The 23,943-nt window shown below is 47.4% G+C and overlaps 1 protein-coding gene across 1 annotated transcript; it reads left to right on the forward strand.

Annotated features, from left to right (window-relative positions):
- Positions 1 to 23,943, forward strand: LOC148054420 (uncharacterized). The gene is made up of 8 exons (XM_087768772.1): positions 1 to 214; positions 324 to 448; positions 4,907 to 4,952; positions 6,588 to 6,697; positions 9,061 to 9,115; positions 20,619 to 20,681; positions 23,186 to 23,283; positions 23,729 to 23,943. The coding sequence occupies exons 2-6, from the start codon at positions 348 to 350 to the stop codon at positions 20,679 to 20,681; spliced, it is 375 nt and encodes a 124-aa protein (XP_087624898.1). The 5' UTR covers positions 1 to 214; positions 324 to 347; the 3' UTR covers positions 23,186 to 23,283; positions 23,729 to 23,943.

The raw sequence follows: 23,943 nt of genomic DNA on the forward strand, positions 1-23,943 counted from the left end.
CTGGGCTCGGTCCCGGGCTGCGACGCGGTGCTGGCCGGGCTTTCTTGGCAGCCCCCGGGGCAAGAGGCCTGGGAAGCCTCGGGGGGGTTGGTGGTGCCATTTCCAGAGCAGGGCAGCTGAAGGCAGGTAGCCATCAGCTCCAAGTCTGTCCTCTGATCCTGCTCAGACATACCCTGCTTCACGGGCACGACCTTCTGCCTCGGAGGAGATACTGGTGGGCAGTCTGTCCTCGAGGGGAAAAACTGCCTGTCCTCCTTTCTTCTTGTAGGAGAGATCTGGCGAAGGGTTGCAGTAACGGAGCTTTGCCTCTCCTGCTTCCCTAGGCTGGCGTTCAGGGAGAGAGAAAGATGTCGTTGAAGCCGTTTACCTATCCGTTGCCCGAAACAAGGTTTCTTCATGCAGGCAGGCTGGTGTACAAGTTTCAAATGCGGTATGGCAACTTGAAGAGGTAAGCATGTTAAAGCTGCAAAGTCACCCTGCAGTTTGATGCCCGCCTGGAGCAGTGAGTTAATACGAGGCCCTCAATTCAGCTGTTGGGGGCTGCTCATTTCCTGCCTCTTTCCCTGGCTGTGAAAGCGGTCGCTTCAGAGCTGCTACTGCACTTGCACAGGCTGGGCATTGGCCCAAGCTGAAAAAAAACGCTCCTGTGTCACTGCCGTGTGTGGGTTTTGTGCTTCAGTGGAAAAAGAGGCTGCTTTTACTGACAGTATTTGGAAATTTTCCAAGTGTTTAACTGAGAAGCTCTAGAGCCTTTGTAGTGGTTTAACCGCAGCCAGCAATTGAGCCCCACAGGGCCGCTCACTCACTGCCCCACAGTGGGATGAGGGAGAGAATGGGCAGGGTAAAAGTAAAAAAACTGGTGGGTTGAGATGAAGCCAGTTTAATAAGTAAAGCAAAAGCCGTGTGCGCAAGCAAAGCAAAATAAAAGAGTTCATTCACTGTTTGGCATCGGTGGGCAGGTGTTCAGCCATCTCCAGGAAAGCAGTGACGGTTACTTGGGAAGACAAACGCAATCACTCCGAGCATCCCCCCTTTGTACTTCTTCCCTGGGTTTTATTGCTGAGCGTGACGTCCTGTGGCCTGGAATATCCCTTTGGTCAGTTGGGGTCAGCCGTCCCAGCCTTGTCCCCTCCCAACTTCTTGTGCACGCCCGGCCTGCTTGCTGGTGGGGCGGTGTGAGGAGCAGAAAAGGCCTTGACACTGTGTAAGCACTGCTCAGCAGTAACGAAAACATCCCTGTGTTATCGGCACTGTTTTCAGCACAAATCCCAAACATAGCCCCATCCAAGCTAGTGTGGAGAAAATTCACTCTATCCCAGTGAGAACCAGCCCCGCCTTGGAGCTCTGTGCTCAAAGTATGTTCTTATTTCTTGGGCTGTCTGCTGTTAGCAATGTGCCTTTCGCTGGCCTTGCAGCCTGGCGCTCAAGTGTGGCTGCAGAAGGAGTCTTTGGAAACTCTCACTGGCTGCTGGCAGTAGATGTCTGCTGTGCTGCCGGGAGTTTTTCTCTCAAGGTTCCCTTTCCAGTGGCACTCCTCTTCCAAATGTGTTTGTGACAAACCTGTGGTGTTGTTTTGAAACAGTCCTGCAGGCAGAGGGGCTGAGCAGGACTTTTGGGCTAACTGCCTGTCTGAGTTTGGAGAAGGCCCTGTAGTGGCAAGCCTGAGCAATGCGAGTGAAGGGAGAGTATCTTAGCCTGTGGTACTGCTGGCAGGCAAGGAAGAGAAAGGCAAAGAGCCTTTGGGCGTGCAGGGGACAATGAATAGGAGGGCTATGGGAGGTACCAGTTGTGTGGTAGGCCTGAAATAGGAAGTTGTAGTTAGTAGCCAGCAAAGTATCTAAAGCACAGGGTGCTGAGTAGTCTGGTCAGGTGGGGAAGATGTGAAAGAAGTAAAGAGGATGGTGTTTTAGAGGTGAAAGAAAGAGTTTCCCTGAGGGTATTGCCCTGGAGGAATCTGTTTGTGTCTGCTGGTCAGACACACAGAGATGATGGGCAAGTGCTTTTGTGAGTGGGCAAAACCTTGAGCAGCTCCCTCAAGGAGCTCTGGAGCTTTGAGTTTGAGAGGGGACTGAGAATCCTGGAGGCTGCACTCAATAATAATCCCAGAAGTTTGAGGTACTCTGGCAACAGGAGCTGGAGCTGCTCAGTTTGAAGGGTAGTATTTCAAAGCAGGTGCTTATAGATTGCGTCCTGCTGAAGGAGTGTCCTGTAGAGCTCACACTTGGTCTGAAACTTGATGATTTGTTGCTGTCTCAGCCTCTGATAAAGAATTCATAATGGTAGTATTCATAATTCTGAATAAACGACCCCCAGAGCAGTGGCTCAGCATAATCTGTCTCCCTGCGTACCTCCTTCAAGGCTGTGATCATCAGCAGACAGCAGTTCAAGGCTGATGCCCTCACAGGCTTTTGGAAGGTCCTACAAACTGTTGAGGTTAAATCTCTTTTCAGATGGTGGCAACCCTGCAGAAACTAGGACTGCGATCCTTTTGAGTCAGCAAGTCTCCCTGCATCAGAGAAGCAGAACAGCGTTGTGCCATCCTGAAAACCCTGTTTTCGTGGCAGTGAGGTTGCAGCAGGGCTAAAATGCCGTTGGCAACGACTCGAGCATCTGCCTATAGAGTGGTTTTATGAGTGTGAGGGAGTTTCCTTTTGCAATCAGATGTGCCCAGACGTTGCCAGAGCCTGGGTTTACTCTGGAGGTGACTGTTGTTAGCTGCAGAAGAATGGAAGAGAATGTGCTATGAACATCGTGCCAGTTAGACTGTCTCCAGACCTGAAGCTCTGTTAAATCTTACGCTGCACTTGTCTCCTTTTTCCTTTGTAGGCTGGCTCTTTGGAATTCTGTTGCATGACTTTATTTTGGGATGACTTGAAACGCAATTGTTTCTTTAGCTTTGCTGATGAGCAGTTTGCTGGAATAGTGTCCGATCCAGGAGGATGAACCTTCCTCCTTGTTTTGTTGTCTGTGTTGATTTTGGAGAGGAAGGCGTGTTGCCTGTCTTGTGGTGTCGCGTAGTGTTCCGAAGATCCTTGAACTGTTGCCCTTGTCTGTGAGTAAGCTCTTTCCCTCAGCGTAATGCCTTTGGAAGGCACTGCCAGTCATGTGCGTACGTTTCTGAACAGCCTGGAGGTGTTTGATCTCCTAATGGTAAAGAGAGCACTGGATTTGTTGGAGTTTGGCAGTCTGTTGTTGTCCCTGCACGTCTCATGGTTTGTGTGCATTGCACCGTCAGTTCTTGCAATTCACTGTAATACTTGAGGGAACAGGGCATGAGACTTTTGCAGCACCTTTTGTGTTTCATAACTTCTGGAATTGGTAGTGAGCTCATCAAGTCAGTCTTCACATCAACATGGTCAAACATAGCAAATGCTGTCTTTTTACAGTGAAACTTGTGAAACTTCCCCATCGTGTCATGGTTGTGGCGAGTAGGGGGTGCTTATTCAATGCATCTGGATTCACTCCCTGTTGATAAGAGAGAGTAAAGGAGTAAGTCCTAAGTGCATACAGAGCCTTCTGCCCAAAGCAATGCTGTCGTCAGCCGGTAGATTTGGGAAGTGAAACTCCGTTTCCCCACAAGAAGATGGGGACCGATCTGAGGACAGGTTCCCAAAAGAACATTGAAAGAGTTGCAAGAGCTGATCCCCGCTGATCATAGAGCGGATTATCTACCCATGCCTGCAGGCTTTTGCTCGAGCAAGGTCATCTTCACTGAAGGTCTCCTGAATCCCCAGGGAAAGCCAGGTAACAATGAAGGTTCTTCCCTTCTGTAACGATTCAGAAATGACTCCGTTTTTGCATCTCTACACTCCAGGCTTAAAAGAAAATAATCCCCTCCTCCTCCCCAAGCCCCCCGCAACCCAACCAAGGAATCCCCCGCAGTCAGATAGCAGGTCTGACATCCTTGTCATGAGCCCCTGGATGGTGCCTTGCTTTCTTCCATTCTTTCCACCCTCATTTCCTCATCACCAGGGCAACGTCCCTTCCTGAATCGTACTTGTGTTTCCCTGCTGATTCGTGAAGACTCCTGAGCACAGCGTGAGCCTTGGGTGGGTGATATCTGTCCTTCTGCTGTGGTGCGCTGTGTAATTCCTTTAATGAACTTGTGGCATATCAGGCAAGGAGAGAGCCTTTCCGAAGAGGAAGGAAAGCTCTCATCTCTGACCGAGTTCTGGCTGGGGACCCTGAATGTGGAGGCACGAGCATGGCTGCCTACCAGACCACATAGCAGAGAATACTTGCGTGCCATAATTGCTTGCACTCCACTGCATTTACTTATTTCCACGTAACAGTTATGTCATTTGTTTACTTTTTAATGGGTTTGGATTTTCTTTACGACCTTCTCTTTCCCTGTGCATTTTATTGTTGGCCGATACCTAGCAGCAAACAACTTTTGAGAAGCTGGCTTACAACAGATGTAGTTAATATTTGGGAAGAGAGTTTGATGCAGGCAGTGCATCACAGGGCGTAGCTGCAATGCTGTGAGGGCCCGTTCCTCTACAGGTTTGCACCGTGGAGGGGATTAGAGACGTGTCCTGCCGGTTCCTTCTTTTAGTCCCTTGAGTAGAATGGCATCGCGATGGGCTGGAAGACAGAGGTGCTGGTTTGAGGGCACCTTGTCAAAAAAGCAGTCCTAAAGGTTCCTGAGGATCGCCTGAAAAGATCTGGTCTCTCATCCATTGTATCCTCAGACACACAAAATACAAATGGGCAGAAAATTCACAAGAAACAGTCCCTGTGGAATACTGGATGTTTTTTAAGACCAATGAATTAGGAATTTGTCTGCCTGCTGAGTATTTTCTGTGTGCAATGGGAATGACGTTTTGTTGCTGTTTAAACTCTTAGAAGGAACGTAGCTGCCTTGCTTTTTGATTGGGGTGGCACTAACTCTCTGTTTGTCTCACAGCGCTCCTGATCTCGACAACACTGAAAGTGCTGCCAAGGAGTTAGAGGTAGGAGATGAAGCAGTTCCATGGGCCCCTAGCTGAATGTTCAGCTGAGCAAATCTTTTGTTCGTTATGGGACTGAGGACACTTTGTCAAATGCAACATTTCAAGTGAGAGGAATGGGGAACTTCTCTGGAGAGGACGAGGGTGAAACAAATGATGTAAATGAAACCTGTCATCAAGAGGCAGCATTAGTGTAGGAGAGTAGTGCTTTTATTTGAAATATTTCAAAGAAGCTACTGACTGTTAGAATTGGACAAATGAAAACTTCTATATGGCGAGCTAGTTGCACTCCGTTCCTTTCTGATTCCTGTTCAGGTTCATTCTGCAGCAGCACTTTCCCATGGTTTCACTCTCAGCCCCAGACCTGACCAGTGCTTTTAACTTCTCAGGCTTGACTAGCTGTCAAAGCCTCCTGTTTTTTCCGGAGCTGTGGCAGTACTGGTGAGCTCGCTTGGCAGAGGCTAATCTAATGCTAAATTGCACGTGCTTTCCTCGTAGCTGTGGAGCTAGTGGAACCAGGGGACGTGCTTTTAATACTTTGTGACCAAGCTTGGTCGCAAGCGATGAGCTCTGTTGTTGTCCTCTGCTTCCTGAGACAGAAGGAAGCCCCTGCCATTCCCAAGGAAAGGAGACAAATACACTGCCTGCTTAGAAATGCTCCTATGACTTAATTTTAAAAGATGTTCTGAGTACCGGAATGGCATTATAAATATTATTGAAGAAAATGTGCTGATTTTAATTGATGTGGGAAATGATTGTTTAATTCTTTTTTCTGTTTCACTTTTGAAAATACTGAAAGGTATTGCTAGAAAAAGTTTCCTGTTTGTAAAGCGGGAGTTTGTTGGGGCTGAATGACAGTTGCTTTGTCACTGGATTGGGTCAATATTCTGAAAAAGAGGCATATGTTTATTTTTGGAACAGGCCAATGCTACATGTGTTTTGCAGGCAAAAAGGAGACTTGTTAAATTTAAAACTTCATAAATTTAAAAGCACAGGTCCACTGTCCATAGTAATGCTTCTGTATTAATTCAAGCTTAAAATATTCATTCAATTCAATTTCTATGAGTCAGTTAGTGCAGCGCACTCTAAGGCGATGGGAGGGAGTGGAGTGAAGAAGGGGAGGAGGAAAAGCAAAAGATCTAGAGCCTGCTCGTCCATGATTCATGCAAAGTGTAAAGTAATTTAAAATTTTTCCCAAGCCTTGAAACTGTACTTCACAGTGGAAGTTTTCATGAGAGCTCAGGGTAGGTTTGTTTTCACTATGGGCAAGTGTCTGAAGATGGAGTGAATGAGTGAAGATGTCCTGTCCAGATTCCCCCAAAGAAAATCCCACTCCCTCTGCTGGCCTTACATTCCTGCTAATTACATTCCTGGGCCCTCCTCTAAAACTGGAGCACGTAGGATGTCCTGGAGAGCAGTGTTTCTTGTTTAAAACTGTTGAGCATAATTCTCTGGATGGTCTCTCAGTGCTTGTCTTCTGTTTGAATAAGGCAGCTAATGTTTTATTCCTGAATCACTTTTTGTTTTTAAACATGAACAATTTTGTGAGATATGAATGTATGTTAACTCTGAATTGTGCTGTCAAACAGAAAAGTCAAAATCCAATTTGATCAGTAACAAGTTTGTGATGTTTTGAAGGTCAAGAGGAGAAATGAAGTGTCAGCAAGTACTGCAGTGGAAGAGACGGTGAAGAGGAGAAGAGTGGAAGTCGGGGCAGAGACCTCATGCCCACAGTCGGGTATGGACAGGTGAGTTGACTACAAAATAGTCTTCCAGGGCACATACCAATATTGTTAATGTCTCGTGTAGCTTCCTCACATTTCATTCCTGTGTAACCCTTTGCCCCATTGGTCTTCTGCCTTCTCTTCCATAGGTGACAGAATCTGAGCAGCATTGCCCATATTTGGAGAAAAGTTGTCCTATGCTTTCAGGTTGCCATGCCATTAACTAGAGGTCTTCCTGCTTATCTCCTTCGTTATCTGTAGAATCACAGTGGGATGAGAACTCAGCAGCTAGACAAAGCACTGCACTGGCTTGCACAGCTGAGCCAGGGATGACAAGGGAAGAACTGGGCACGGTTTTCTGGTTGCATCCCAGCCTGTTCCTCTGAGTCAGCTGATGAATGCTGCCTCTCAGCTGGAGTCTGAGATGTCTGTCTGTGGATTTCACAGAACCATTGAGGTTTTTGGGACCTTTGATATCATCGAGTCCAACCCCTCCTGGTCAAGCAGGTCACCCAGAGCAGGTTGCCCAGGACGTGTCCCCTCAGGTTTTGAGTGGACTGCAAGGGTGTGGATGCCAAAGCTTCTGCAGGCAACCGTTTGCAGTGCTTGCCCACTGTTGCAGTCAAAAAGTTTTTTCTTGCGTTCAGATTTAATTTCATGCTTTGCAATTTGTGCCCTTTGCCTGCCAGAAGGCGCTGCTGAGGAGAGCCCGGCTCCCTCTTCTTCCTTCCCTCCCATCAGGTGTACATTGATAAGAACCCCCCTGAGCCTTCTCCAGGCTGAACGGTCCCCGCTCTCCCAGCGTCTCTGCATATGAAAAGTGCTCCAGTCCCTTCATCATCTTTGTGGCCCTTTGCAGAGCTGACCCCAGTGTGTCCCAGTCTTGTGCTGGGGAGCCCAGTCTGGAGAGAGCACACAGAGCAGAGGGGAAGGATTACCTCCCTCGAGCTGCTGGCAAATCTCTTCCTAATGCAGCTCAGGATGGTGTTGGCCGCCTTCAGCACGAGGGTGCAATGCTGTCTCATGGTGGCTAAGTTCAAGCTTCGTTCTTGATGACCTTTCAGAGGCAGGCCCATTATTAGTTCTAGTCCAGCAGGCTTCTCTCTTTCATGGAGTGTAGCTTTTAAAAAAAAGAAAATCCATGTCTGTACTTAATATTCACAAGTACGTGTCAGAGGGTCTCAGATCCAGCGTTGTGATCGGAAGAGTTTATGCAGACCTTTCCCCTGCCATGGCAATGTACAGACCATGTCAAATCATCTCCCTTGTCACCTTATATTCTACCCAATTCCCAAACATATTTCACGCAGAGATTATAACGGGAGAAGTCTGAAGCCAGTTCTTTTGCTGCTCGTACAAATGTAATCCTTTCCTGTTCCTCCCCCCTCCATCACTTTCTAGTCACAACAAAACTGCTGGAAATGGGTGAAGAATGAGACCAGGATCCAGAATGCTTTCTGATCTCTTTTAGCCAAGATGTGTGTTGTAGATTCATAAAATACAAGGCCAGAAAGGGCTATTTCATGATCCAGTCTGGCAGTTCTCTCTTAGTCCTGTGTCTTGCCCCAGAAGTTACGCTGTTCCAGACAAGATTAAAACAGTAAATCATTTGAAAGTGTATTCTTGATTTCAACCTTAAATTGGTGAGGCATCAACATCAAGCCGTGTGTCATTTTCTTCCAGTGACTCTGTGAGACTGAAGAGTTCATTCAGTCGGAGCATTCCCGCCCTGGGAAGGAGTTTGTCTACTGTAATCAGACCGCCTCTTGATCTTTTTCCTTTTTGGACAAGCTCTTTTGCTCCTAAGTCCTCACGGGGGATTTGGATTTGGGTTTTCTTGGGGTGCTATTGAGTGTTGAGCTGTCAGAATCTCCAGGTGTCACTCCCCGGTGATACTGATCAGCTCAAAGAGCCCAATTTTGCGTGTGAAGCCAGGGTTTCCCCACGTGCATCACTCTGTGCCTCTCTGTACAGAGTTTCCTCTGCCATTTTGTTGCTCCATGACCAAGTCTTGTAAGATCTTTCTATGGTTCTTTACTACCTGCTCTTCTCTTTGTGTCAGTAACCTTGTAGGATTTGCAAACTTTCTCAACTCACTGCTCATCCCCCTTTCCATGTCGTGTAACACCCTTTTTCTCTCTAACTGCTTGTTGGTTTTGCTAGAAAAGCAGAAAGCCTGATACTGGAATGAGTGCATATTTTCATTTTTTAAATGAGACTTTGAAACACGAGTCCAAGTATAGATGAAGGGTATCTATCTGGTTGGCTAGAGGTACTAAAATCCGGATTTCTAATGAAATACTTGGAGTAGGCATTTACAAGATTGCTTCCTTTTTCTGACTTTTTGTTCTTACTCAGTTCTTACTTACTTGGCTTATATTTTTTAGAACTGGAGCCGAGTGCGTCCACCACATGAGTAAAGCAAAGCATGGATTTGAAACGGTAAGCTCCAGAATATTGAGAAAGAGACAAGAGCATCTGTTTAGTCCTAGCTTCTTCAAGAGGCAAGCATAAAAATGCATTCAGGTAATTTTTCGTCCCTTTCATCTGCATCGAGACATTTTTGATTCCTGCTCATCAAACATAGCCAAGGGATGAGTTTTACAGGGAGGTGACACAAGCTTTTCTGACTGTCAAGCTATGAACTCTAGGGGTGAGCTTAGCCTCTCCGAGATGAACCTGCAGGATGCCCTGCCTTGTCTTCAAGACTCCAGTCCTCTTTTACCTCAGTCCTCTTTTACCTCAGATTCCCCTTTGTGCAGACCTCCACGAAAGACCAACAGTGGGTGCTGACACCTTGACGCTGGCTTCAGCGTGAGTACTTGCCACTCCCCACCAGTGTCCTCTCTCTGTGCAGATGGCCTTGCAGGCATCTCCCTCTTCTTGAAACGGTGTCATGCCTTTTCTCAGTATGGCATCAGAAGGCAGATTTATGACAGGATTGTTCCAGAGGGATTGGCAGTTGCTTTCTGAATCCACTGTTCTCCAAAGACCTTGTCAGGAGGGGAAGATTCTTTCTCTTTTAGCCCCCAGGCTCAAAGGCTGCTCTGCCAGAGCTGCTGTTAGGCATGCACCCTTTAGGTAGCAGGGTCTTCCCCAACACCCCTCTTCTCCTCCTCCTGGCTGTTGCCCCTCCTCCCAAATGTCCCAGTGCATTTCATCCATTTTCTGGATACTGATACCCATTCTAAATGCAGTGCAAATCCCTGCCATGCTATTGCCTTCCTGGCCTTTTTCCCTCTCCAACTCTTAGGATAGAGTCTTTTCCAAGGAGGCAGCCTCATTCCTCTTGGGATTGTCCCCAGAGAAAGTTGCCTGGTAGTATAAAAGGAACAGCTGCTTCTCCTGCTGTTGCTTGGGAGGTGAACAGTTGCATCAAATACCTGGATTTCTGCATGTTTCTGCATGGTGACATGCTGCCCCCATTTCAGGAAGCTTTTGGACCTCTCCACAACTGGCTGAGCCTTTACGCAAATGTCGTCTGTGAGCTTGCTTGAAATCTCAGATGGCCAGGGCATACTGCCTGCTTGTTCCTGTAGAACTGGTTTCAAAGAGCCAATCCCAGCGTCACTGCTCTGCAGGGATTCACTGCATATACAGTAGCCTGCAATTTCAGGTGCTATGAGCTGCATGGTTGCCTTCAGCCTGCACAGATAAACTCCTGTCTGGAAGCAGCCCTCACCTTGTTGTAAGCCCAAAACTTCCTTTCAGAAGAGGGGTTTTTGACAGGTTTGTTGGATTTTCAAGGTAGGAAGGAGACTGCCTGCTAACTCCTCAGGAGCATTCAGTACAGAAGAACTTCTCTAAAACAAGCAGGCTTATTTGTCTCCAAAACCTGTCTCACTTTTTTTTTTCCCCTCAGCTTACCTTTGCAGGATTAGTGACAGGTCTCTACCCTTTCTGGTTTCTTTCCTCAGGTGCTCCAGACACTCTGTTGGTGGGATAAGGGTCACCCCCTGAAAGAGGCTTTTTTATTCCCCACTTTGCTGTAACCACTGTCCCCAGAATGCCTCCGCTCCTTGTATGGTGACTGAATTTCCCAAACATGAGAGTCCTTGAAAGCTGGAGCTCCAGGTTAGCATGTTGGACCCTGAGAAATAATGTGGTGGGTGGTAGACATCACTGTAAGCTGTATATTGTGTTAACTACTGTGGGAGGACATGTCCTGAGCAATTTCCAGGTAAACTGGAACTACGGTGAATGAATCATCAACTCAGCAACTACCAGTTCAGGTGAGAAGAATCTTCTCCAGAAGAGATGCTTGTGCCACCATGACTGGTACCTGAAATTTGCACTAGTTGGGGCACTGTTACACTGAGAGGGGTGTCCAGAAGCAAACTGTTATCTTTATGAATACCAGACCAGCTATCACGAGTAGCGCATGAAATCATGGGCAGATGACCTCTCCCTTATGTGCATTTTTAGGCGATGAGAGCCCGGTGCTTCTGTGACATGCTTTCCATTTCGTGTCTTTTGGTATTCAGAATGAGAAGACAGATTAGGTTGAGGAAAAAACATATCAGTAGCTCCTGTACTTTCTCAGGATTCTTCTGATCATTCCTGTGGGGCTCTCGTTCGGTTTATCAGCAGTGTATGACTTTGGATGCAAATCCACCTGGTGTTTTAGATTGCATCTCAAAAAGGGAAGGGTCTCGTTAAACATGAAGGAAATCCATCTACTTAGGACATGTAGGATTGACTTTACAACATTGGCACTCGGTTCAGAAGGAGGAGCATGCAAGTGCCGCAGTCACATGGCTGTTAAATAGATTGCACTTTCGGCTCTCGTCCAAATGCCTTCTAGGCCTGCGCTTTTGACAGTAGGCTCTGTGGTCAGGATGACTGGAGTCGAGCCTGTGCATCTTGCCTCTTCCCAAGTGCACAAGTAGAAGTCAAAGAAAGAAAGAAAGAGAACTGAGAGATGCTCAGCCTGTCACTGCAGATAATTTTCCTAATTTAGTTAATGCTCTGAGACTCAACTGAGACCAAATGGAAATGTGGAGTCAGAAGGAAGAGGTCTCTCAAAGTTCTGGAGAAGGTACGAATGCTGCAGCTATGAGCAGATGCAGTCTTGGCTATATCCGAGCCTGTGTCAGAGCCTGTGCCTGATTGTGGCAGTTCAGGTGATTCTACATTATCTTGAAGAATGGATTACCTCTTTTCTGTGGTTAACCCGAAGTCTCCCAAGGTGAAGGAACATTCATGGATGTTCTTGTATTTTGTGGTAAGGAGGAGAAGGAGGACTCTTGAGGAGGAGAAGGACTCTTGAGGAAAGGAAGAGGAGGACTCCTGAAAGGAAGAGGAGGATTCCTGAGGAGGAGGATGACGACGACTGCTGAGAAGGAGGTGGGGGAGGAAGAGGAGGACAGCTCCTGAGGAGGACTCCTAAAGAGGAGGAGGAGGGCTCCTGAAAAAAGGAGGAGGACTCCTGAAGAGGAGGAGGAGGTGGCCATCTGAGGAGGTGGAGGACTCCTTAAAAAAGGAGGAGGAGGAGGACAAGCAGGAGGACTCCTGAGGAGGAAGTGGAGTCCTGATGAGTAAGAAGATAAGGAATTCTGAGGAGGAGGAAGACTGCTAAAGAAGAGAAGGAGAACACCTGAGGAGGCAGAGGACTCTTGAGGAGGAGGAAGATGATGATGATGAGTTCTGAGGAGAAGGAGGAGGGGGAGGAAGAGAAGAACTCCTGAGGAGGAGAACTCCTGTGGAGAAAAAGGAGGAGGAGGAGAACTCCTGAGGAGGAAGAGGAGGCAGAGGAGGACACCTGAGGAGGAAGAGTAGGGGGAGGAGGAGGAAGAGGAGAACTCCTGAGAACGAGGAGGAGGATTTCTGAGAAGGAGGAGGAGGAGAGGGACTCTTATAGAGGAGGAGGAGGATGGGGAAGACTCCTTAAGAGGAGGAGGACTCATGAGGAAGAGGACTCTAGAGGAGGAGGAGGATCGCTGAGGAATAGGAGGAGAAGGATACCTGAGGAGAAGGACTCCTATAGAGGAGGAGGAGGATCGCTGAGGAGTAGGAGGAGAAGGATACCTGAGGAGAAGGACTCCTATAGAGGAGGAGGATGGGGAAGACTGCTTAAGAGGAGGAGGAGGACTCCATAAGAGGACAACTCATGAGGAAGAGGACTCTAGAGGAGGAAGAGGGGAACTCCTGAGGATGAGGACTGCTGAGGAGGAGGAAGAGAAGGAGGACTCCTGAAGAGGAGGAGAACTCTGTAGAAGGAGTCCTGAGAAGGAGGAAGAGGAGGAATAAGATGACTCTGTAGGAGAAGAAGAGGAAGAGGACTCCTGAGGAGGAGAATCTAGACAAGGAGGAGTCCTGAGTAGGAGGAGGAGGAAGACTCCTGAGGAGGAGGACTCCTGTAGAGTAGAAGGAGCACTCACAAGGATGAGGAGGAGGACTCCTGAGGAGGATAAGGCCTTTGAGGAGGAGGAGGAGAATTCCTTAGCAGGAAGAAGTAGACTCCTAAGGAGGAGGTGAAGGATGACTCCTGAGAAGTACTCCTGAGGAGGAGCAGGACTCCTGAGGAGAACTCTGTAGAAGGAGGCATCCTGAATAGTAGTAGTCGGAGGACTCCTGAGGAGGAGGACTCCGGAGGAGAAGGAGGAAGGGACTCCTGAGGAGGAGAATTTTGTAGAAGGAGGAGTCCTGAGGAGGAGAAGGAGGTGAACTCTTGTTGAAGAGGCGGAGAACTCCTAAATAGGAAGACAACTTCTGAGGAGGACATATGAGGACTCCTATAAAGGAGGAGGAAGACTTTTTAAGAGGAAGAGCAGGACTCCTGAGAAAAAGGGCTCATGAAGAGAAGGGCAAGGATTCCTTAAGAGGAGGAGGAGGAAGAGGAGGACTCCTAAGGAGGAGCAGACGGACTCCTGAGGAGGAGGAGGATGAAGCACATCCACAGTGACAGCCCTACCCCTCCCTCCTTCCCCATGTTTTCCTCCAAAGCAGAAACATCAGAGTTTGTCAGCTTCACAGAGGCAAGGAGGACACATACACACCACACCTGCCCCTCCAAATGGCTCCTCTCCTTCTCATCCAAAACAGCTGAATCCTTTTGTCTACCTCCATCCCCCCAAATCTGGGAACTAGACCTTGTGTTCAGGAACTGTGGCTGGTCAACCTCAGCTACAGGCATCTGATGCCACCGAGAGATTAAGTAACACCATCAGCATAGGATGCTGGAAGGGATCTTAAACTGATGGATGTGACTTCTCTTCCACAGAAGACACTTTCTCTAAAGCTTTCTGCTTGGTGTCCCAGACATGCAGATTGCTCACGTCTGTGCCTTGAGGAGGGCTAGGGATGTCCATCATTCTGTAGTCATGCTGGTAACCTCTCCTAATGGCATCTGTTGCTGCCACCTTTAGAGAAAAATCATCCCACTCTATCCCAAGTGGGTGTGAGAGCATTTAGGGGAAAACTTCAAAACTTCGCTGTTTGGAAGGGCAGAGAGCTGTTTTTCTCAAGTATGGAGTTTCCCTGGCCGAGCACTGAGGCATGTCTTGGGCATTGCCTGTGTCCCAGCCCTGCTCCTGCCCTGCCTTGCTTCTAGGTGCCCTGGGGACCCCTCCCGGTGCCGAGCAGTGCTGAGCAGGGAGCCCCATGAGCAGATCTGGCCGTGCTGAGGTCCCGCTGCCAGGCTGGGATGTGCAGGGGGGCAGCCCCAAGCCCCCAGAACTGCTGCTGAGGAGGGGAGGACAGAAAGGAAATGCTTGTGCCTCTCCTTTTCCCTCCCTCCCTGTATAAAGTCTCCCTGATATCTCCTGACTCACAGGTACCCTTTTCCTCATTTCCCCCCTTCTTTCTCTTACCCATCTGCCGCTCACAGAAACGTGGTTTCAAGCATCCTGTCACGTACTTTGATGGCTCAGTCCCGTCTACATCTCAGACAGCAACTCCTAACCTGCTCTTTGTCGGCTGAAGACACTGGCCTTTCGAGGGAGAGAATGATCTCGTACTAAAGCAAAGGTTTCAGAGAGGTTAGACTATTCACCATCTGCATGCCCTGTGCTTCTTCTCTGAGGAAAGGGTTTATTTTGGTAGAGTTGGGCTTCTTGTCTCTGAGAGATCTTTCTCTTGACAGAGGGCAAAGGGTCTCTATCTCCAATACGTCTTGTGAGTCTTGGTAGGAGACTCCTAGGAAACAGAAAAGCAAAATATGTAAGTGGGAGGACACACACATGCTCTTTTCAGCTTGCAATGCCAAAAAAACACCTTCATAGCTGATGGGGCAGGAGCAGCCCCGGGACTGTGCTGGTGAGAAGGTGACCCACTTGAACGTTTTCACCCTCCTGCTGACCAGTGCCAAGCCACCTGTGTGCATGGGGCCTGGTTAGCATCACTAGTGTGCAACACAGAGATTTTAAGCAGTTCTACTGCTGGTGGTTTGTGTTTCTGTTTCTGAGCATCATAGGCTCCTGTGCTGGTGGGCTCTGGGGAGGAGCAGTGACATGCGGGGTGTGCTGTAGCGTTGCTGCCATCCTCCCATTGTCAGAACAGAGAGCCTTCTGCTGACGGATCATCTGTGCTGTGGTTTAATGAGGGCGCAGAGCTGCTATTGTGGTGGGAACAGCACATTCCTCAATTCTACTGAGGAATTACAAAATTAAGCCAGATGAACCCTGACAGAAGAAATTTAAGGGGTCTGATTCCTACCCAGAGCAGATGCGTAATGCTCAGCTTTCTTCAGCAGGAAGAGGCGGCTTTATCACAGCTGACACCGGGGATCAGCTCCATCAGTCCCAAGTCACAGAGCGGCCACCAAGCGAGGGGGGAACCTGCATTCCCAGAGCAGCCCTGGAGGGTCCCGGCTGGCTGGGGCAGGGTCTGACCACCTGAGCTGAGCTCGCTAATTGTAATAATTGAATCATTTAACCGTTATTAATATTTCACTAAACATTGTTGATAATGTAATTGTTATTTAATAATTATCTAATAACGTGTAATATTGAGACACCCGCAGGCAGAGGCAGTTTCTCGGGGTTTAAATCCCGCTGTTGGACGCAGACACGCTTCCCGGGCGGCGCCTTGCTCCCTGGCTGTTTGCAGCAGCCGCGGTGCAACCTGACCCTGCGGCAGCCCCCGCCACGGCCGCTCACCGCCCCCTTTTTTCCCCCGTGACCCCGCAGCCCAGCCTGGCTCCGTCCCCGTCCCCACTTCGTCCCCCGGCCGCGTCCCGATTCCCGAGCGGGTCCGCGCCGGGCTGCGCTGCCGGGGCTCCCTGCGGCGGGGGCGGGCCCGGAACTGGGCGGTGCCTCATGAATATTTATGCAAGGAGGGCGGGGCCTGGGCGCGTGCGGGCGGGGCAGCGGCAGCGGGGCTGCATTCCCTGGGGGAGGGAGCGCCCGAGAAGGGGGAAACTTTGATTAGAAATTTTACACTGTTCTGATTTTCTTTAAAAAAAAGAAAGTTTCATTGTCACAGCTAGGGCTGTTAAGACGTGCTGATACGTGACTGTGCTTGTCCTTTTACCTTGAATTTGACAGGTTTTTGCTGTCTGTAAGGGTACGTTTTGTCCACGGGGTTTATCTATCAGATTACTGCAGCGGAAGTTAATTTTATCCTTTTATTTTTAGTTCAAATGTGAAAAAAGTGATGCATTTAATGTTTCCTGCTATTTGTGGTGATTTGAATTGGGTTGTTTTAATCTGATTAAACGTCCTCAGAGTGGTGTTTCAGAGGGTCTGAGTTAACCGTGCCAAGATGAACTTACCAGTCAGAAACCGGTATTAAGCCAGAAGGCAAGAGCTGGCCGCAGGTGGGTTCTTGCCTTCTGGCTGCAGGACGGGTTTTCACAGCTCGTAAGTGCTGGGGGAAGCTGGAGGATGAGCAGGGGGGTGTCCTGGAGCCCAACACCTTTGCAGAGACTTGCTGCTCCTCTGGCTTTCAGGATAAAGAGAATTCAGTTTCTGTGGTGAGCTTTTTATTTGCACATTTTTCAAAAGACGGTCTGTTTTTTCAAGTTTGAACAACCTGCTCTGCATTCAGAAAATAATCTCTTTACATGTGCGGGCAGAGCAGAAATATAAAGTAATTAAGGTACAAGAAATAATTGAAAAATAATTAAAATACAGGTTTCCATGTGCTGGGAAACTGGGAGTGCTTCTGATTGGGAAATAACAGCAGCAGCACTTGCTCTGAGACTGGAAATAGAAGGAGGACCTCATGCCGTGGGTGGCACCACTTTAGCCTCCAAAGTCAGATACTCCTTCATCTTCACCTCTCTCCTCTTCAAAAGCTCTGCACAAAATAGTTGATCTTCACTGCAGTAACATTCTGGCTGTTGATTGCTATAAATGTGATTGTTTTTCTTTGCGAGCTTGTACCACCTGATTTGCTGTCGGTCTGCAGATTGTCACCCTGTTACTAGATGACTGTTGCTGCTTCTCTGGGGTTGCCTGTGCATCCAAGCTTTTAAGGCAGCCTTGCTGCAGCCCCTTCCCAGTATCCAAACCCTGACCCACCCTGCCTGCCCCAGTGACAAACATCCCTGTGCAGCTGCGGCGAGTCCCCGGTTCCTTCCTTGCAGCGGCTGCTCCATGCTTCTGCGCCTCCTTTCTGCCCAAGGGCAGCTCCCTGGGGCTGCTCCTCCTCGTAAGGAGACAACAGGGATTGCCACAGGCTGGTCTGTGGCATCTTCTTAACTGTTGAAGAAATGCCCATGTGAAAATAGAATTAATAATCAGAATAATTAATAATGATGAATTAATCGAGATTTAAACAAAATAATGCTCATCTCCAGAACACCTGTGTACTTAAACTTGCCTGTTTGTTCTTTACCTCCCCTTCAAGATCCTGTTCAGTTCTGCTTTGCCCTGCATCTCTCTTTCTTTCTCATACCAATTTCATGTAGCCAGGCAGACCAATTTCCTCCTTTTCTCTGGTTTTCTCCTTCTGAATCTGTTTTCCGTAATTGCCTGGTCTTCGTGGAAACACATTTAAAAACTGTAATTGCACACACCAGCCTTTTCAGGAGATGCCTGTGATTGCAGGGGTGCTGTGTGAAGCAGGTGGGACAGGTCTGGTGTCTGCTCCCAGTTGGTGTTTCCATCCCTCTGGTGCTGCTGAGAGGCAGGGTGCTGTGGACACGCAGCAATAGCTTGGGTTCAGAGCAGAACCGGGTCATTAGGGAAAACTTGAGTTTGCAGCTGTGCTGCCGGCAGGAGAGAAGAGCTGCCGGGTCCTGCTGCGTGAGCCACTGTGCCTGGCTGGAACAGTGCACAGTGCCTGGAGAGCTCTGGGCCCTGGCTGCCTCCTGCCCGCAGCCCAGTCACTCAGTAGTGTCCTCTCCCCTCTGCTAGCCTGCTTGCCCCTGGGACTGAGCTTGGGCTCAACCTTTTGTTCCTCATTTTCCTCAGGGGTTTGCCTGGGTTTTTCTTTTTGTTTGTTTGTTTGCTTGCTTTTTATCTGCTATGCTCTGTTAAAAAAAAACAAACCCAACCCCCCCCCCCCCAAAAAAAAAAACAAACCAAAAACCAAACCCTTCCTGTAGCTCTTTGGATTGCTGGCATTAACTTAGATAGTGTTTTATGGACTAAAATAAAGGAAGTCTCTAGGATTTCTACCCAGGAGTGAGGTGTCCAGAAAGGACTGTCCTGGGTACACCGCTGTCAGCCTTCCATCTAGTGAAATGTCTGGTAGTGCTCTATGTTTAACAATCATGTAACTCAAATGCATGTTAAATATACAACTTTTTGCCTTGTTCCTGATCTGTCTGGGAGATAAATCTCAGGAGGTCATAAACGGTATGTTCTGCTGTGCTTTACCAGTTTAAAATAATCTGTTGCCAGAAATGTTTTTCTTAGTGCCTGCACAGAGCAAGAACCTCCAGTAGCAAGGGCATGCTGACCCTTGGGCAGCTTCAAAGCAACAGATACTTGTAAGAGGTTAGAAAACCAGTCCCTTGGTAGAAGTGCATGTGTCTAAGTCCACCTGATTCTCCACACTTACTCAGCACCTCAGGAGTTTTTGTGGGTAGAGGTGGATGAAGTCGATATACTGTATAGGCAGGTGTTATAACTGGCCAGACAGTTTATGTAAAGAAATCAAAATTTAGCTTTGAATGAAGTTGCATGCCTTTAGATGTATGGGTTTGTATTGCTTTTTCCTTCCTTGGTCTCAGCACAGTGCAGTGAGGGGTGTTTCCATCTGGGTGAGGGAAACTCGTCCAACAGCCATCATCAGCCTCAAGGCTTGTGGTCCCTGATGGAGGCCTAAGTGCTTGGAATAGTTTTACTTGTGTGGTGCTTCTCATTCTGCTACCAGGTTTTCCCATTAATGCTTGTTCTTTGATTAATTTGTCTTTACAGTGTTTTGTAAATGTTCTCCATTATAGCTCTGAGTACCTTTTTTTTTTTTTTTTTTTTTTTAAATGACAGATAAAGGACATGTTCCTTTCTTTGAAAAACCCATAAATAGCTCTGGAGTTTTCCTTGGGAGCTGAGAAAATGGAGACCCTTTAGAGTAGAGAATTTAATATGAGAAGCACTTCAATGATATGCTTCTTGTGAGGGTGACAGTACCTGCTTCAACTTTTTTTGGTAGCTTCTGCATTGTTTAGCAGTAACTACCTAAAAGACTGATCACTTAGCAAAAGAAGAAGAAATCACTTCTGATTTCTGTGTCTGACTGAAAGAACTAACCTGAACATACAGAAGACTGATGTGAAGAGGCATTAATTCTCATTATTGGGTACCACATCTGACTTGAAGTGCATTTGCTGTGTGTATGGTGGTTTTTTGTACATGGCATTGTCCAGTCTTCTTTCTGAACTGAACAAGTTATTCTTTCACAACTTCTTTAGTAATGTTTCACTTGATGTGCAACTTCTTGCTCTTCACGTGTCAGCTAATGCCTTCCAAAAAGACAGGAGATGGGTCAGTAAGGAGGTGGGGCGTTCCTGCATCCATTTCTGCTGTTTGGTCTGTGATGCTGGGTCCACATCCCCATCAGTTGCCTGATGCAAGGCAAAAGGTTTATCCTCATTAAAATTACTTGTCTCATTTCAGAAACCATCCACATAGACTTAAAAATTAAACTTTTCATAATCTGTGCACTAGTAGAGAAGCAATTTTTTTTTTTTCAGGTCTGTGCCTGTGAAAGAGCCTTTAAGAGCTTGTGATCTGTCCCTTGACTCTCAGATGGGGCAATGAAGAGTTTGAGAAAGTCATGGATATTTTTGATGTTCCCCAAAGCAGTTTGTTCTTATGTAGCTTCTAGCCAGAGGCTTAATATTTGCAGTCAGATTTTGCATCAGCCTTTGTACAGTGCCTAGGAGCCTCTTTTTTCCTGCATGATCTTTGTGTACAGGAGCGGTCTCTTCCATTGACGTGGTCATCTCTGTAGGTAAATGCTGCACACATTTGTACAAATGCTGGACAGACTAGAAGCTGTAATGCCAATGCAGAATGGCAGCTTGATGCTAGGGTCATACTGTAGCTCTCACAAGTAAGGAGATTTTTTTGTTTGTTTGTTTTTTATCATTGTGTTAGAGGAATTTCCCAGGTTTGGTATCTAGTGTGAAACCACAGGGATACTCCAATTTTTCAGGTCTGGTTAAATAATGGTCTGTATCAAGGTGGCTGCCTGAGTCTGGGAGTTTCGGTCCATGCTCACTAAATTGCTTGCAGGCAATTAGTGCCCTCTGGGGGAGTAATGCAGTTCAGGATGTGGATCTGTGCAAGGGTGTTCAACTGCTGCAGAACCTGAGTGTTCAAGCCTTAGGTATAAACCCTGAGTAAGAACAAAGGTGGGGAAAAAGGGTCTTCAGAGGCTGTAGTCTCAATCAGTTTTCTTCCCCGGGCTCTGGTGCTTTGTGGGCAGAAAACTCTCCCTGAAACTCCTCCTCCTGAAGGGGCTGTTATGCACTATATCTTCTGCTTCATTTTGGATCTTTCTTTAAAAAAACTATTGGTTTTTTTGTTTTGGGTGTTTCTCCCCTCTCTAGGATGTGACATACCTCTGTTTTGGAGAAAAGCAAGTAAAAGAGCAGAAGCTGGGACAGCACTAGGTAAGCAGGAGGAGTGGTAAAATAGTATGGGCAAAAGTGGGATTGGATTTTGATCTGCTCCAAAATTTTCATTCCAGCCTTCAAACTCACTTGGTATTAATGTGAAGGTGGCAGTGAATGAAGAGATGGGGGGAGAGACAAAGAAGTGGAGGGAGCAAGGAAGGGCTCAGAGGATTTGCAACACCTCATGCTGTATTAATCTATTCAGCAAGAGATTTTCCCCACTGCTCACAGGGTATTAATGTGCCACTCCTCTAGTGACAGAAGGGGTGACTTGCCAGTGACACAGCTGTCACTCCTAGTCCCTGACTTTATAATTGCCTTGAGCCCCTTACCTTGAAAGCCAGGGCTACAGCCTTTCTCTTAAGAATGTATGTTAGAGGTATGAATGCACAGGGGCAGCAGTGTGAACAGTGGGCAGTGAGAACAGGCAATGTCTCAGTCCATGGACAGGGAACTTTTTATTTCCATCTTCTGATGGTGAGATGTCATGGGCTTTAGCGTCTTTCAGAAGATGCTCTCTTGTTCTTGAGAGGACAAGAAACAGGGAACTGCTCGTCTGTCTTCCTAAGAAGTGGCATTAAGGAGGTACAGTTGGGTTCCCAGTGTACAGGAAAATCTGCTTTCATACTAATTAGTTAGTGTGTAATGAAATGAATTTGTCCTGTCTTCATTTGCCCATGGAAAATCAAAGTGGGCTGGTCCCCCTGTGGAGCTGTTTCAGGCAATGTTGTGGTAGCCTAGTGACTTCTTCACAAGGCTTTTCCTTGTTTGGCCTTTTGGTTCAGACTTCCCACGTTGTTTCCTAAAGTATAAGACCCATCCCAAGTCCATGTTGCCATAACTGTGGTTTGAAGAATACCCAGTGTTCTTGCAAGTGGTTGCAGAAATCGTTGAAGCAATGTCAAGCTTCCTCGTTAAATGCTGGAGTAGAAGGGGGAAAAATGATTACTCCTGTCCTGGAGTTTTCCCCAGGAAAGTTTTCAAAACCCCACAAGTCAAGGCTGAAAATTTTCACCGTGGAAATTAATTTACAAATAATCTGGTTTTCCTGAAATCAAAGCACTTTATTCCTCAGTTTTGATGTCTTTCAATGTTGGTGAGTCACTACAACGTTAAAGACATATTTTGGTTTGTGGCACACTGGCTGCCCTCTCATGCTTTCCCCTCCTGACCCCAGGCTATGCTTTCCTTCCTGTTATCACCTGCGTGAGGGTCCCTGCAGCAGTGTCTGAGGGAAATGGTGTGTGGGTTTGTGTGTTGCAAGCTCTCTGGCCAGCCTGCCCCGCAGCAGTGTGTAGGAGCCAAAACTATAATTTTCATAACGCAATGGAGGTGATTGGGGAAAGAACCTCCACTTTTTCATGAAACTTGATATGAAATTTTTCAAGCTGCTTCAGGAAAGGAAATCTGAGTTGGAGCTACTGTGTCAAGTATTTCTGATTGATGAGAGTCTAATGATTTTCTCTCAAATTGAAAACTTTCCCACGAAAAGATTAAGCTTTGTAGAAACTAAAATCTGTCAGGAAGATCTTACCGGTTGGTAATCTCTCCAATGCTGTGCATATACACCCTCATAGCACAAATTAGTTTATTCTATCCTTCTGCATCCACTAGTTGAGGATTATAATCTCTTTTCAAGAGTAATTGAGCATGTGTTTATAAGATAAGCGTAAGTGACAGTACCACATTTGTGACAGCAAGTAACCCTGTCCTGGCCCTATTGCTTGGAGGTGGGCCTATTTGCAGAGAGATGTAATTTGAAATGGTAGACACCCTGCTTCAGAACAGGTGTGGACACCTTGTACACGGTGGAAACGGTGGCAAGCTTTGTTTACTTCTTCGTGTCTAAGCCCTGCAGTTGAGTTCCTTCCTTAGGGATGGCAATTTCAGTTGTGCAATAAATGCAGGACAAAGTTCTTGTTCTGGAGGTGCAGTGAGGTCAGTAAGGGACCCATCTGAGGAGTCTGGCTGTCTGGGCTGTCTTTCCCCAGCTGACAGTAGGGTCCTGGCCTTTGACAGATCTGGAGTTGTTGTTGGAAATAAATACCTTTTCTGCTCAAGTTGTCAGGAGCAGCCAGCCTGCCTCTGTTATGATCCCAGGTGGAGCAGGTCTTTGCAGCCGAGCGGCAGTGCTGTAAATCCAGCTATACCTCCTGCCCGACCTGTCCGGTCGTGGTCTGGTCTGGGGCAGGAGCCTCAGTTCACATTTGGAGGGTTTGGGCAGCTGGGTGCAGGATTTCTGTCCTTCCTGTGGGTGAGACATGCTGTGCCGTAGGTTTCAGCCAATCTGTTTTAATGTCTTGGTGGCTGTGTCTCTGGTTCTCTTCTAGTGTATTTTAGCCTTCTAGTGAGACTAAAATCCAATGAATATTGGATGAGCTTCATAGCAGTCATATTTTCAACCACTATAAGTGGTGCTTTAAGTGGTAAATGTGTTTTGCTTGCTGAGCAATGCTCCGAGAGTAAGGGTGTTAAAAAGCTGGTGTGCTTTTCTGCAACAGATACGAACCTAAGCAAGGAGAAGCAGCAGCCTCTGAGGGAGAAGGACATTGCAATCAAGAGGGAGATGGTGTCCTGTTATCTGCACATGTTCAATGCTGTGAGTATTTCTGACCCTTGCTGCTGCCTTCTGTGCTGGGGTCCTCCGGAGGAGGCACTACAGGTTCTGCAGTGGCTCCAGCACAAAAACTCCAGCCTGGCTTCTAAATAAAAATTTCAGAAGTTTGTTGAGTTTAAAATATGACCTAAAATGGAGTCCCTCTGAATAAGTCGAAAGAAATGTGCATACATGTTAAATCTTGCTGGCAGTAGTACGTAACAACACAATTACTCGTTTGGTTGCTTATGAAGACTTGCAGGAAGCTTTCAGTCTGGTGGTTTCCTGCATAAACAAACTTTTCTGCTGTCTTTTGGAGATAAGAGCCAATTAAGGTGGAATCTCAGTGTGACTGTTGGTGCTGAAGTTCTTATCCTGGCCTAATCGGAGAGCTCTGGAGGTGTCTTGTTCCAAAAGTTTATCAGCTTGCTGATTTTCTTCCTCACAGTTTATACGGTGCACAGAGCAGACGAGATCATCTGATATCTGAAGGCTTTTATGCACAACCACGTAAGAGCCTTGTCCAGTGTCCGGAGACGACCTCAGAAGGCCACAGCTCTGACTGCATGGTGTCTGCCCAGGCATCTCGGGACAGTTGCTGGAATGGGGAGGGAAAATGGTGGTGGAAGTTTCCTGCTCTTTAGTAAATCCTCGTTACCATCA

The sequence above is a fragment of the Nipponia nippon genome, unplaced genomic scaffold (assembly GCF_047370975.1).
Source record: "Nipponia nippon isolate SJK-2023a ecotype South Korea unplaced genomic scaffold, ASM4737097v1 scaffold_30, whole genome shotgun sequence".
Lineage (NCBI taxonomy): Eukaryota > Metazoa > Chordata > Aves > Pelecaniformes > Threskiornithidae > Nipponia > Nipponia nippon.